Below are 12705 nucleotides of genomic sequence, written 5' to 3' on the forward strand. Positions count from 1 at the left end.
TAATCCAATGTGACTTACTTCTGAGTAGACATGTACTGAATTGTATTACTATTTTTCGGTCTCAGGGGGGTTAAAAACAGCTTTTAATGGGTTGTGTGGGGTACTCCTATTCATTTTTTTAAAAAGTTAAAAGCCCACTGTGAATGTAATCCTCCAGGCATATTTTTGTTTTGTTTTTGCAGAAGTATGACTTATAAGAGATTTTATGTCTTTGTTCAGTAAATTGTGCTCTACAAGGAGAGAAATGATAAGGTATGAAAGCAATCATCAACCTGGATCAGTTGTGGAATCCATTTAATTAAGAAGATGGTTCTGGTACCCAAGATACTACTTTTTTGGGAGGCACTCTCCAAAGACCCATTTAATTTGGTATATCGTATTCGCCTTTCTACCAGCCAGCATTTCCACCAACATTATCAGCCAAACAAGGTCATGTTCTTAGCACGCATGCTGTGAAGCCTGTAGTGTTCATTGATTGTAAAGGAACTAGTAATATATATGCAAGATCAATAGGCAAATAAGCATGTTAGATTATCCCCCCCCCCAAATAACATAATCCAGCAATTAAAGAATGCCTGTTTATGCTACATATGGAAACGAACAATCTCTTTATTGTACATATCTTAAGCAACTCAGGGATGATTCTTGAAACCAAGTTTTGAGTTTGTATGTGCTGTTTTGGGAGGTTTTTTTTCAGCTGAGTCTGAATATGTGCATAGTGCAGTGGTTGTATGAGCACTCTGCCATGCACACATATCTTGATCTACTGCACTGATTCAGATGCTTCTGAAAGATCATTTCCAGTGGTGCAGTAAACTGAGATCAGTGAACCTAGAAAGATCATCAGATGACTGCTTCACCATAATTCTAACAACTAAAACCAGTGCAGATTTAACATTTGTGGTCCACAGAGGAGGAGGAGGAGGAGGTGTATACGTGCTGCCGGCCACCATCACCACATTATAAAAAGGAAGTGGACAGGTTATCAGTTGCTAACGATTTATACATCTACAAAGGCCTATTGGCATGAAGCTTTCAACCCAGCAACAGCATCTGTAGCAAGAAAGCATGGAAGAAAGTGTTTGGGAATGCATTATTTCAGAGTGACACACTATGTCTTTACTGTTTATGTTATCTTACTACTATAAAACAGCCTTCCCCAACTTGTTGCCCTCTAGATGTTTTGGATTTCAACTCCCATCTGCCCCAGCTATTGTGACCAATGACTAGTAAAGCTCGGAGTTGTAGTCCAAAACATCTAGAGGGCACCAGGTTGGGGAAGGCTGATTTAAAAGAAGGGACCGAGGGACTGGTAAACATCTCTGAAATATGCTGATACTGGCCCTACTATTCAGTGGAGTGGGAGGACTCCCTCTGGAAGCTGATTTAGGGTTTCATGAAATGGCAGCAAATTGTTAGTTATTTAATAACAACAACAACAACAACAACAACAACAAAAATGCCAGGGAGAGGGAGAGGCACTTGTGGGATTTTCAGCCTCAGGTGCCAATATAGCTTGGCTGGCCTTGGATACTATGCACTTTGACTGGGGATTGGGTGCTGCACTTGTTGTTCTGCCATAGGCAACAAAATGTTTTGGAGCACCGCTGCTCTTGGCAAGCCTAGAAAGAGAGTCCACGTCAGGATCCCATGCGTTAGGACCGCTTTGAAGGAAGAGTGGGATACAAATGTGATAGATAAAAATGGAAGGACATTCAGCTTTATCACTTACGCTTATATGTTATTTTCTCTCTCTCTTTTCTAAGGAAAAAAGTTTAGCAAGCACATGCATACAAAACGATGGTCACTTACTCCTAATATAATTCAGTCTCATTTATTCAGTAGAAAGTGACAAAATATAGTTCCAACATTTAGGTTTGTAGCTATTTAAGATGGATTTCAAACCCAAACAAATTTGCCATGTCTGTTCATGAGGGAAGCTATTTATGTTAACAGCCTCACTCCTCAAAGTGCTGTTCTGTCACAAGCCCCATTAAAACTAATGGGGCTTGCACTATCACAGTGACTTGAGAATTGCAGCCTATGGCTTTTTCTAAACTAATTGGCAGTGGGAAATGACACAAATGACATCCACTCCTACTTTAAGGGTCCTTTTCACTGCTAGAGAAAGTAAGCTGTAAGTGTACATCTATCCCAATATGATTTAGATTCAGAAGCAAAAAGAGCTCATCTTCACTGATCAGAAGAAAAATAAATGTGTCTTGAATCAATACTGTTTTGCAAATCTTGAGCTCTTGGCCTCCTGTGATATATAATACGAGCAAAATATATTGGATATCTGAAAACAAAACAAAAAGCAGTGGTTCAGTTCAGACGTAACCATCTCAGGCCAATAAACCATGTACTCCCTCCAAGGGCCAGCATAAGGCGGTGCGGAACGGAAAAGCGGCAAATTGCACCGCTCTCCCAACCCAAAGGGCTCACCACCGCCTGCCTGGCCGTCACCTCCCTCCCTAGTTACTTGGCTGGATGGCTGACTGGCCAACAGCTTGCACCCAGCTGGCTAGCCAGAGGTTCCTCTTCCTCCTCCCATCCAGCTCATCGGCCCACCAGCCAGCTGTTCCCACCTTCTGCCCCAGAGCTTCTGGGAGAGTTGGGCAAAGTATCATGAGAGGTCCTGAACTCTCGTAGCAGCAGCGAGGACATTGTGAGAAGTCCTGAACTCTCACAGAAGCAACTGGAACCCCTCGCAATATTTTGGCTAGCTCTCCCAGGAACTCCACCGCTGGGGCAGAAGGTGGGAGTGGATGGCTGGCCAGCCAGCGAGTAGGGACAGACCTGCTGCTGCCTGCCACCCAGAAGAAGCGGGATGAGGGTGGCACAAGCGGTAGCATTGAGGCTTTGGGCCAGGCCTGCTCCCTCCTCACTTCTCCTCTCCCATGCCCAGCTTTGCAGCTTGTTTAAACCATAGTTTCCCATCACATCTGAACCTGGAAACTGTGGTTAAATCCCTGCTTACAAAGCAGGATATGAAACCAGGATCTCACCAAGTAGAAATCAGGATATAAACAAACGGAGTATATCCTGAGAAATCAGGATATAAACAATCAACAGTAAGGGGAGGGATGAGGCAGGAGCATGCAGACACAGAGTTAATTCCTGGGACTTTTTGAAGTTGACTTTGATTCAGAGGAATGATTAGTTGAAAGATTGCTGGTCAGCAGGTGAACACGAAGAAGAGTTGGGCATAGCGGGACCATGGGTGGTATTTAGAGGACTGGGTAAGTTAGATTATAGGTGACATCAAGGGACCAAGTCATAGACTGTCCTTTATCTTAGTCTTTTCAAAGTACCATCAGTCTTTATATTGAAGAGGTTCTTCCTACCAAATGGCAAGTCTTCTATATGAGACCTACTTTACAGAAGCATGGAAGATCAGAGTCAGGCCTGATGGCATGAAATGATACAGCCTGCCATAGTTTTTGAACTGCAGTTAGAATTATGGCATATGGCATTCGTTTGTTGCTTCGTTAAACAAAATGCTTCATCTTGAAACAGGTATTATTGCCCAGAAGGCTGCCAAAATGTAGCATGAAAGCTATTCCTACAGAAAAATACTGATTTGGGGCCATACTCGCCTAGCAGTTGGAAGTTTGCAATGATAATTTTCTGCTCATTCTGTATCACTCTTTTCTCATCTGTCAGGAACACATATGGAAACTGATGGCCCTTCCCAATGAACTGAACATGTGAGATGATGCTTCAACCCAGGGAAGGTGTTCTTGGAATATTTATGGATTTGGTGGTGTTGGTTTGGAAGGAGCCATGACCAGAGTCAAAGCAAATATATTTGGAGTACGCTGCTTTAATACTAAAAGCTGGTCATGGCAAAGACATGGGATGATGTATTAGCTAAGGATTATATTTTTTTTCTTAGGTTCTTCGCACAGATAAGCAGTAGCTAGTAAAACAGAGTTGTGTTTACAGTTCCAATCTTTAGACTGGCTGCAAGTTCCTAGTACTTGCAGACTAGGAAATGAAGTAGATCTAGCATTGGGGTCATGGTGGAAACTGGAGCCATCTGAGAGACCTAGGCTCATCTTGAGCTTTCTAGTTCACAATTACATTATTGGAGGGAGCGAGACCATGTTCAGACAGATAGTTTTCAGTACTTATAGTTTCAAGAGCTGATCATAAACCTTGGCTATCAATGCTTTTCTCCACAAAGATGCTCGGAACCTAGAAGAGTAATGGTGATGTACTTGCTTGATAAGGTTCAAACAATGCAGACACGGTAGATCATATTTGCATATGGCAGAGATTTTCTCTCTGCAACCATAGGTGCATGGGGAAAATGCAGAGAAGAAAATTGAAACAAGAAAAATTATGGCCATGCCTGACTGTACAAAAAATATAAAAGGAAAAGGAAACTTCCTATCTAATGCTAAGGAAAAAAAGGTACTAAAAGCTCACAGTAAAATAAATGTAAAAATAAATAAAATTCAGGGGATGGGGTGCAGCTTAGTGGTGGAGAATATGCTTTGTGTGCAAAAAGTCCCAGGTTCAATTTCTGGCCTATCCAGGTAGGGCTGGAAAATAATCCTGTATGAAACCCTGGAGAGCATCTGCTAGTCAGTAAAGGTCCGGGGCGAAGAACCTGTGGCCCAAGGGCCAAATCGAGCCCTCGGCCTAATTTTACATGGCCCTTATTTCATGTGGCCTACAGAAATGGAGTGGGACAGAGGGGGGGGCATGGCACACAGCGAGAGGGCAAACTCCCTGCAATGTTGCAAACCCTGCCCACTTTTTGCTCTGGCCTCACCCAGACCGGGACACACCTTTTTTTTTTTTTTTTTTCTGTTGAGGGCTACATTCCCTTGAGGGTAATCTATTGATAGATTACCCTTAAGGGAATACAGCCCTCCACATAAAAAAGTGGGCTGCTTCTGGTGTAGACAAAACTGACAGATATGTACCAATGTTCTGACTTGGTATACAGCAGTTTCCTATGTTCCTACTCTGGGGTTGGCTCTGCACAGATGCAGAACCCATATGTGGGTTTTACGGGAACCACAGAGAAGAATGGATTTACTTTGCCCATGTGAAAAGCTAGGTGAATGTAGGCCCCACTGAAACCAAAGGGACAAGTTAGTCATGACTAGAGACTCAAGTCCCAATGATGGGAATGAAGAGCAACTAAGAGCACAATCCTATGCACCTTTAGAAAGAAAAAAGTCCTCCAACTCCTAACTTTCCCCAGCTAGCACTGTTGTAGGACTTTTTCTCTGTCTAAACATGCATAGGATTGTGCTGTAATTTACTCTGGATCCAGTCCATACAATTTTATCGATTTATTTATGTTACATTTATATCCCGCCTTTCCCTCCAAGGAGCCCAATTTGGCAACTCCCCCTCCTCTTCATTTTATCCTCACAACAACCCTGTGAGGTAGGTCAGGCAGAGAGTCATTGACTTGCCCAAAATCACCCAAAGAGCTTCATGGCCAAGTGGGGACTTGAACCTGGGTCTTCCCAGTCCCGATCCAACACTCTAACCACTACACCACACTGGCACTCAATTTAAACTAATAACAAGTAATGGCTTTACACATACATGTTGTAGTCAGTATAGACCAGGGAGAACAGAGAGGCAAGTACAGGCGACTTGCCAAAGTATAACAAATGAGCCAAACAAGTTAGTTCATTCTGACTGCTTCTGTCTTTTCTTCCATGTAGCACACAATGTCTCAGAACAAAAGTACTTATCTGGGTGCAGAGAGAAGAATAAAACTTAATAGATGCATATATTTGCATGACCATTTGACTCAGAATGTATTCATATGGTTACTTTTAAAATTGGTTCTAGGTGAGTGTCTAGCTTCAGCAAAACATCCAGTTGGGAATCACACTTTGTTTAAGATGGACACTGATGTGGAAAACAGTCGTGGATTAAATTTATGGGTGTTTTGTCCTGTAGCATCCCCAAGAGACAGAGAGGCACCTCTGCTGCACAAACACATTTGCTGGCTCCCACTATAAAAATGGAGGTCGTCCTTTGTGCATTTTACAGTTTTCTCCCCTCTTTTTTGGTCTTAAATCGCTCTAGGCAACTTTGCTACATATACAGCTTGTGCCAGAAATCCAGGCCGTGTGTTGCTACCAAAGGAATGTCGCCTTCTAAACGCTTAGAACAAGGGACAAGGCTCTAACAGACAGCTGAATCTGCCAGAGCATTGGTTTTTCCTATTCACCAGTACAATGCTGGCATTCTTTGGGAAAGCAGCCCATTACACATCCCCCCACCCCGTCTTTTGCAGGCTGTGCTATAATGAAGAATAAAGTCAGTACTAAAGAGTGGGGCTTTCAGTAAGAGCCTTGCAATTGCTGATACTAGCATTTTTTAAGTACTACAAGCTGGAGGTCAAGAAACAGACCAGAAGAAAACAGCCTCTGAAATGTGTCATTTCTGCCAAGAAAAAAGAATTAAATACTAATATTCTTTTCAATATTATATGGATATGCTTCTATTTATATAAGATAATTTTTGTTAATAAATGAAGTTACTTTCTAGACAGTGCAATTAAAAAATAGAATACATAAGCCTTGTGCTAACCATCATTTAGAATCCAACCCATGGTTCTCGTTTTGAAACACACACAGGCAAATCATTGTTTAGAGCTACTTGTCTACTTTTGTTATCTGGTCTCACAGCAGACATCTTCATAAATGGTTAAGTTCACTCCCTTTTCCATAGTGCTGCCAATGGAGGAGGAATGGTGGCCATAATTATGGTTGGTCAACTGAGATACCACAGCATATCATAGCTGGCACAAAACAGGTTTCTGATTCTGGTTGCTGGTCTTTTTTTTTTCAATTCATACACCAGCCAAACCACAGTTTAGCTTCCTTAACCATGAACTGGCATGATGCCTGAACTGAGACGAGAACCAGCATATGCTAAAGTATTGAACTGCATAAATCCTAGTTCAGTCATAAATTCACTGAATGGTCTTGGGCCAGTCAGTCACTCTGATCCTCAATTCCTTTTCTGCAAAATAAGAACTATAATGACCTAACAGCTAACACACAAGATTCTTATGAGGGTGAACAAGATAATGGTGCTAAAGGACATTGCTCAAAGGAAATATGCTTCAGCCCCTTCTAGAACTATTTTCTGCATTAATCACAATGAAATTAAAAGGACTGGTGCAGGATCACGGCTATGCTGAGTACGTAGCAATAAATAAAAAGATACAACTTCCAAAACTCTCTAGTACTCTTGAGAATACCAATTTAAAGAAAGCTTTTAGGCAGGCCTTATCTTGAAGAAGAACTGATCATTCAGCAATTCACTTCATTTCAAGTGACTTAATTTGGGTATTTAAACAATCTGGTGTCCAACATTTTCTATACATCCCAGTAACGATGAGCATATTAATGCAAGGGACTGAAAAATAATCTCTTGGATATGGTGCCTTATGCTCTGAAGACTGACTCAGACAAAATTAGATTGCAACGTAGGTAAAAGTTGAGGAAGAACAGTTGCTGGGAAAGATGGGGTTAAGAAATGCCAACGGCAGAAGTATTTGGAGGAGGGAAAAAAGAAATTCTCATCTCTGAAGACCACTGCAAGACAAAGACTCTTAGGGGAAGATCTAGGAGGGAGAAAACCAATATGTAAGAAGTTAATCAAAATGAGAGATGACCAATTTGCTGACAAGCGCTTTTGGGAAGAGACTCAGCTAAGGAGGATTTGGGTAGTGATAAAGAGGAAGAAGCTACGCATATCCTTATCTGAAGACAATGAGAGTGTTTCAATTGACTTCTCTAGGCGTTGGACTAGGTCCTCACGAATGATTACCGGTGAATGTCAATGAAACAGCAAGGCTGCCAAGAAGAAAAGATAATAGAAATGTCTCCAGAAATCAAAGCCAAGGAAGAGTCTACATTTTCAGTTTAAGAGCGTTTAGCTGATTGCCAACTGGAAGAATTACTGCAGCAGCTCATGATCTAGAAGCGCATCAAGGCCATTTTTAAAATTCAGCTGGGAAGAAAGAGGTATGGCAAAATGCACTAAAAGAAGAGCAATATCGAACTTACAGGAATTATCCATCTATACACAGTGTTGAGGATGAAGAATAAAATGAGAAAGGAATGCAGGCAGAAGGAGTGCAAAACATACATAAAAAGATTGGCAGAATGATGTAAAATGGTCATGCACAAGTCAAGAGGTAAAAGGAGACCTCTGAGAAGTTTCAGCCAGGACAGGATGCATGAGACATTTGTAATGGGGTGGAAGTCTAAATACAGCAAAATAAACAACTGACGAAACAACATACTCTCATTCATTCATTCGCCCATCTGGCTGATCACCCAGCCACTCTGGGCGATGTACAACAATAGAACAGTTTAAATCAATAAAATTCTACATTAAAAACATCATATTTCTAAAAATACCCTAACCCACCCCAAATGCCTGCCTGAACAACCACGTTTTTAATGCACGACGGAAGCTCATTAAAGAGGGAGCATGGCGGAGTTCCCTAGGGAGGGAGTTCCACAGAGTGGGGGCCACCACAGAAGAAGGCCCTCTCCCTCATCCTCACCAGTCTAGCTGTCCTGGCTGATGGGACAGAGAGAAGGCCATCCAAGGCTGATCTTGTTGAGTGGCCTGTCTGGTGTTGCTGGAGGCGCTCCTTAAGATAGGCTGGGCCAAAACCATATAGGATTTTAAAGGTCAAAACCAACACCTTGAATTTGGCCCAGAAAACAACTGGTAACCAGTGCAACTCCTTCAGCACTGGAGTCATGTGATCTCGCCGGTGGCTGCCTTTAATCAGGTGAGCCGCCACGTTCTGCACCAGCTGCAGCTTCCGAACCGTCTTCAAGGGTAACCCCACGTACAGCACATTACAGTAGTCTAAACGAGAGGAGACCAGGGCATGTACTACTGATGGGAGCAGATGGTCGGGAAGGTAGGGGTGCCACCGCCGTATCAGATGGAGTTGGTACAGCGCTGTCCGGCTGACACCTGAGCCTCAATGGACAGCTGGGAGTCTAAAATGACCCCCAGGCCGTGGACCTGGACTTTCAAGGGTAGCCATACCCCATTCAACATCCCCCAGCCTCCTCTTGTCTCCCACCAAAAGTACCTCAGTCTTGTCAAGGTTCAGCTTCAGCTTATTCCTCTCCATCAGCCACTCACCATCTCCAGACATTTGGACAGGGATTCTATGGCCAACCTTGGTGAAGATTTGAACGAGAGGTAGAGCTGTGTGTCATCCGCATATTGATGACACCACACCCCAAACCTCCTGATGATAGCCCCCAGCGGCTTCACAGAGATGTTAAATAGCATCAGGGAGAGGATGGAATCCTGTGGCACCCCACAAAGTGAGCGGCAACATTTTTGACGTTGTAAGATTTTATATTTTAGGCTGTAATCCTACACACCTGGAAATATGCCCTATTGAACGCCATGACACTTACTTCTGAGAAGACATGCAAAGGATTGCCCTGTTGGACACCTCCGGATTCACAAACCAAGAAAAGATCAGTTATTGATCAGGGCCAGCCCTACCATTAGTTGGAGGGAAGCAGCTGAGGGTGGGGGGAAGATGCTGGGGTGGGGGGAAGCAGTGGTAGCAGCCAAGTGAAGCAGCTAAGTGGCAGCAAGATGTCTGAGGACAGAGCTGTATGTGCCACATGGCTTGCCCTGCACCCCCTAAGCCAACCTGCTGCCTTCAGATATGGCAAAAGATGCTATCTTGTCATCAGCACTGAAGCAAGATTCAAGTGCCAATCCAGTTGCCTTCTGTACATGGAATTGGGGTAGGGGTGGGCTATCTTGTCCTTTGCCTCAGGCAGCAAAATGTCTCGTACTGGCCCAGGACACTTCAGACTATGGGTTGGATCCAGATTTATGCCTGATCAACTACACTGATGAAACGGGACTTCCTTGCCCCCCGCTTCCCAAAGCAGCCCTTCCAGCACCCTGAAAATGCTACACAGAATCAGGAGACCCTGTGTCAGGGTGGAAACTGAGCCCATAGAGCCCCAGAGCAGTTGTGATTCTGTGATCAATCCGTGGGAGAGGAGCTCACTCATCTCTCACAAGCACAGCAGCTGGCAGAGATTCCTCCTGCCAGCATTCCTGAGAGAGATAGTGACCCTGACAGTGATAGAGCGCTGGAGGGGGCCTCGCTGGATGCTCGGTGCAGACGCAGGGAGCGGCGACAGATGGAGGGCGCCAAAAAGAGGCGCTCTGCTCGTTTGGCATTAAAACAACAGTCGTGGCCCGAGGACCCAAGGGTAAGAGGGAGGATCTCTCCATAGCCCATAAGTTCAGAGTCTTCCCGCTGTTCTCCTTCAAACGGGGACCAACTGCCTTACCTGGAGCTTAGGCTACTCTTCTAACTCCCCAGTGCTGTTCCTTGCTTAGTTGCTAGTGATTAGTATCTGTAAGAGTCATTAAGTAATAAAGGAATAAAGCCTTGGAAAGAATCCTCGTCGTCTGTGTCCTGAGTTGGCTATTGGAGGGGACTGTAAGAGGCAGCTAGGGCACTCCTGACACCCTCATGAATGGGATGAGCTTTGGTGTGGGGGGAAAGAAGGATCCCCCAAAACTGGGGGGAGAGAGTACTTTCTGCGAGAGGAGCCCTTCCTCTCACAGAAGCCAGGTCCTGGATCCAACCTCATATTATTCCCATGTCTTTAAAAAAAATGCTGATATCACCAACCAACCAAGTGAACTCTCTGTGAGGTTTTTCCTGTTGACTAAGGAGACTATTCGATATTTATTTTTATTTAAAGTCAAGACTGTGGTAGTATAACCAAGCCTAACTGGACATCAAGATCAACTTTCAAGGGCAACTGTAAGTCAACATACTTTTCAAATGGTACATGCATGCAAACACAGAAACACATATGCTTACACAAGAGATACAATTTAGTATCAGAAAGATTATCTGGGAAGCCAGTATCCTTAACCAAGTTTTTCTATAGAAAACATAGAATAGTGAAAATACTATCTTAAAATCAATGAATTTGAAAAGAACACAGTTGTTCACTATGAAGGTTTCATGTTTAGCTTCCATTGTGATATGCAGCTTTCAGAATACAGTTTTATTTTAGCTGTGCTGAGCCACTGAGCTTGCCACTATTACATTTAAGTGTTTCTTTTCCAGCTGGTACAGTGCTTGAAGTTGTGCTTTTATTAATGCACCCTGTCAAACTCTGTGTAAAGCGCAAATTAAAAACTAAAGGAGCCTGTGGGTTTGCATAATGACAACACTGGGTCTGCAACAATTCAACATTGCTTCAATGAAGTAATTCACAATAAGCAACATGGAAGTATCGTGCCTTAAGGGAGAGCAGAAGGCAATACAAAACTTGAACACTGACAAGAGCTGGTAAGAACTAAGTTATGGGGAATATATGCCTTCTTGAAGTTTCGCTAACCATAGAAGGGAATGGAAGGAGACAAGAAACAACCCTCAAATTGTATAATGGAAGCTATGGAGAGAAAATACCTTCTGCCCCAGGCTTCTTTCCACATGTCCAACCCACATTCAGAGCAAACAATAGTACTCTGTGCTCATCCCCTTTTTGTTACCATGAACCCTATGCAAAGAGTGTCCCCCGATGCCTCCACCACGCTATACTCTACCCCACAGAGCTAGTTCTTCATGTCAAAAGCCTCCACACTTCCCTCCCATCTCCTCATCATGACAGAATGGATGTGTAATTCTGTTATCAGGCCTTCATCCCTGTGAAGGAATGCAAAAAGCAAAATTTACCAGAGACATCTGGACACTCACCTTACAGCCCTCACAGGCACTGACACCATAGTGATAGCCAGAAGATTTGTCCTGACAAACAAAACAGGGCTTGTAAACACGAGGAGGAGGAAGCGGGGAAGGAGGGCTGGGAACCAGTTCTTCAGAACTGGTGCTCTGCGTTTCAATCGCTACAAAGAAAAAGAGAAAAAGAAAGTTTAGTGCATTTGGATATTGACTTTGCTATACCCCGCTACTAAAAGCAGAGAGATGTTAAGCCCAGCAATTGGTCCACACACCAGACCTCCCAATCCAATTGTACTTTTTCTTCTTTTTGGGGGGGATCACCACATCTAAAATAGATAATAATGTTGGGCCAGTTCAGTTATTCAAAATCTTCACTATTGATGTGCCCACCCTGCAAGTCACAGTGAGAACATAACAGATGCCCTGGGCCGTCCACGGGCTGCACTTTGTATACCTGCTTTGTAGAGCGTTGTAAAGATCAGCGAGCACTTGCAAAGATCGTGTTATGTAGCGTTATGTTAGCAAGTCTGAATCTCATGTATCTAGAAATAGTTATCTTATACCTGGTCTACACAAACGCTGTATTATGTGGTTTAACTGTTTCTGGACTGTACTACTTAAAAACTACAGTAGGGCCATTAAATGTAATAAACAAACACACATCCTTCTGCACACACAAGCAAACCACATGATAAACACAGAAAACAGTACGGATGAGAAGAAAGCAAGGTTAGAATCTTTCTCCCTGACATCTACTTTTCTGTGTGCAAAAGGTGGTTTTTAAGAAAATATTGAAAGGAATTCAGGGATTGGGAAGGGATTTTGAATTAATATTAATGTGGTTTGTTTGTTTGTAATTTCTTTTGAAAAAATAAAATTAAAAAAGGAATTCAATCATATATTCCATGCACCTACAGTCTGAAACAGTGCTGTCTAGGAAG

General features: G+C 43.2%; 1 protein-coding gene across 6 annotated transcripts in view; it reads right to left on the reverse strand.

The window, feature by feature from the left end:
• RARB (retinoic acid receptor beta) overlaps positions 1-12705 on the reverse strand; it is a 453999-nt gene that overhangs the window by 99015 nt on the left and 342279 nt on the right. For all 6 annotated transcript variants that reach the window (XM_084858321.1, XM_084858317.1, XM_084858319.1 and 3 more), the window contains one exon: positions 11780-11928. In XM_084858321.1, coding sequence (XP_084714447.1) covers positions 11780-11928 — 149 coding nt within the window. The remainder of the gene's footprint in view (positions 1-11779; positions 11929-12705) is intronic.

This window comes from Heloderma suspectum, chromosome 5 (assembly GCF_057233095.1).
Source record: "Heloderma suspectum isolate Gila_16-S chromosome 5, 16-S_ref, whole genome shotgun sequence".
Lineage (NCBI taxonomy): Eukaryota > Metazoa > Chordata > Lepidosauria > Squamata > Helodermatidae > Heloderma > Heloderma suspectum.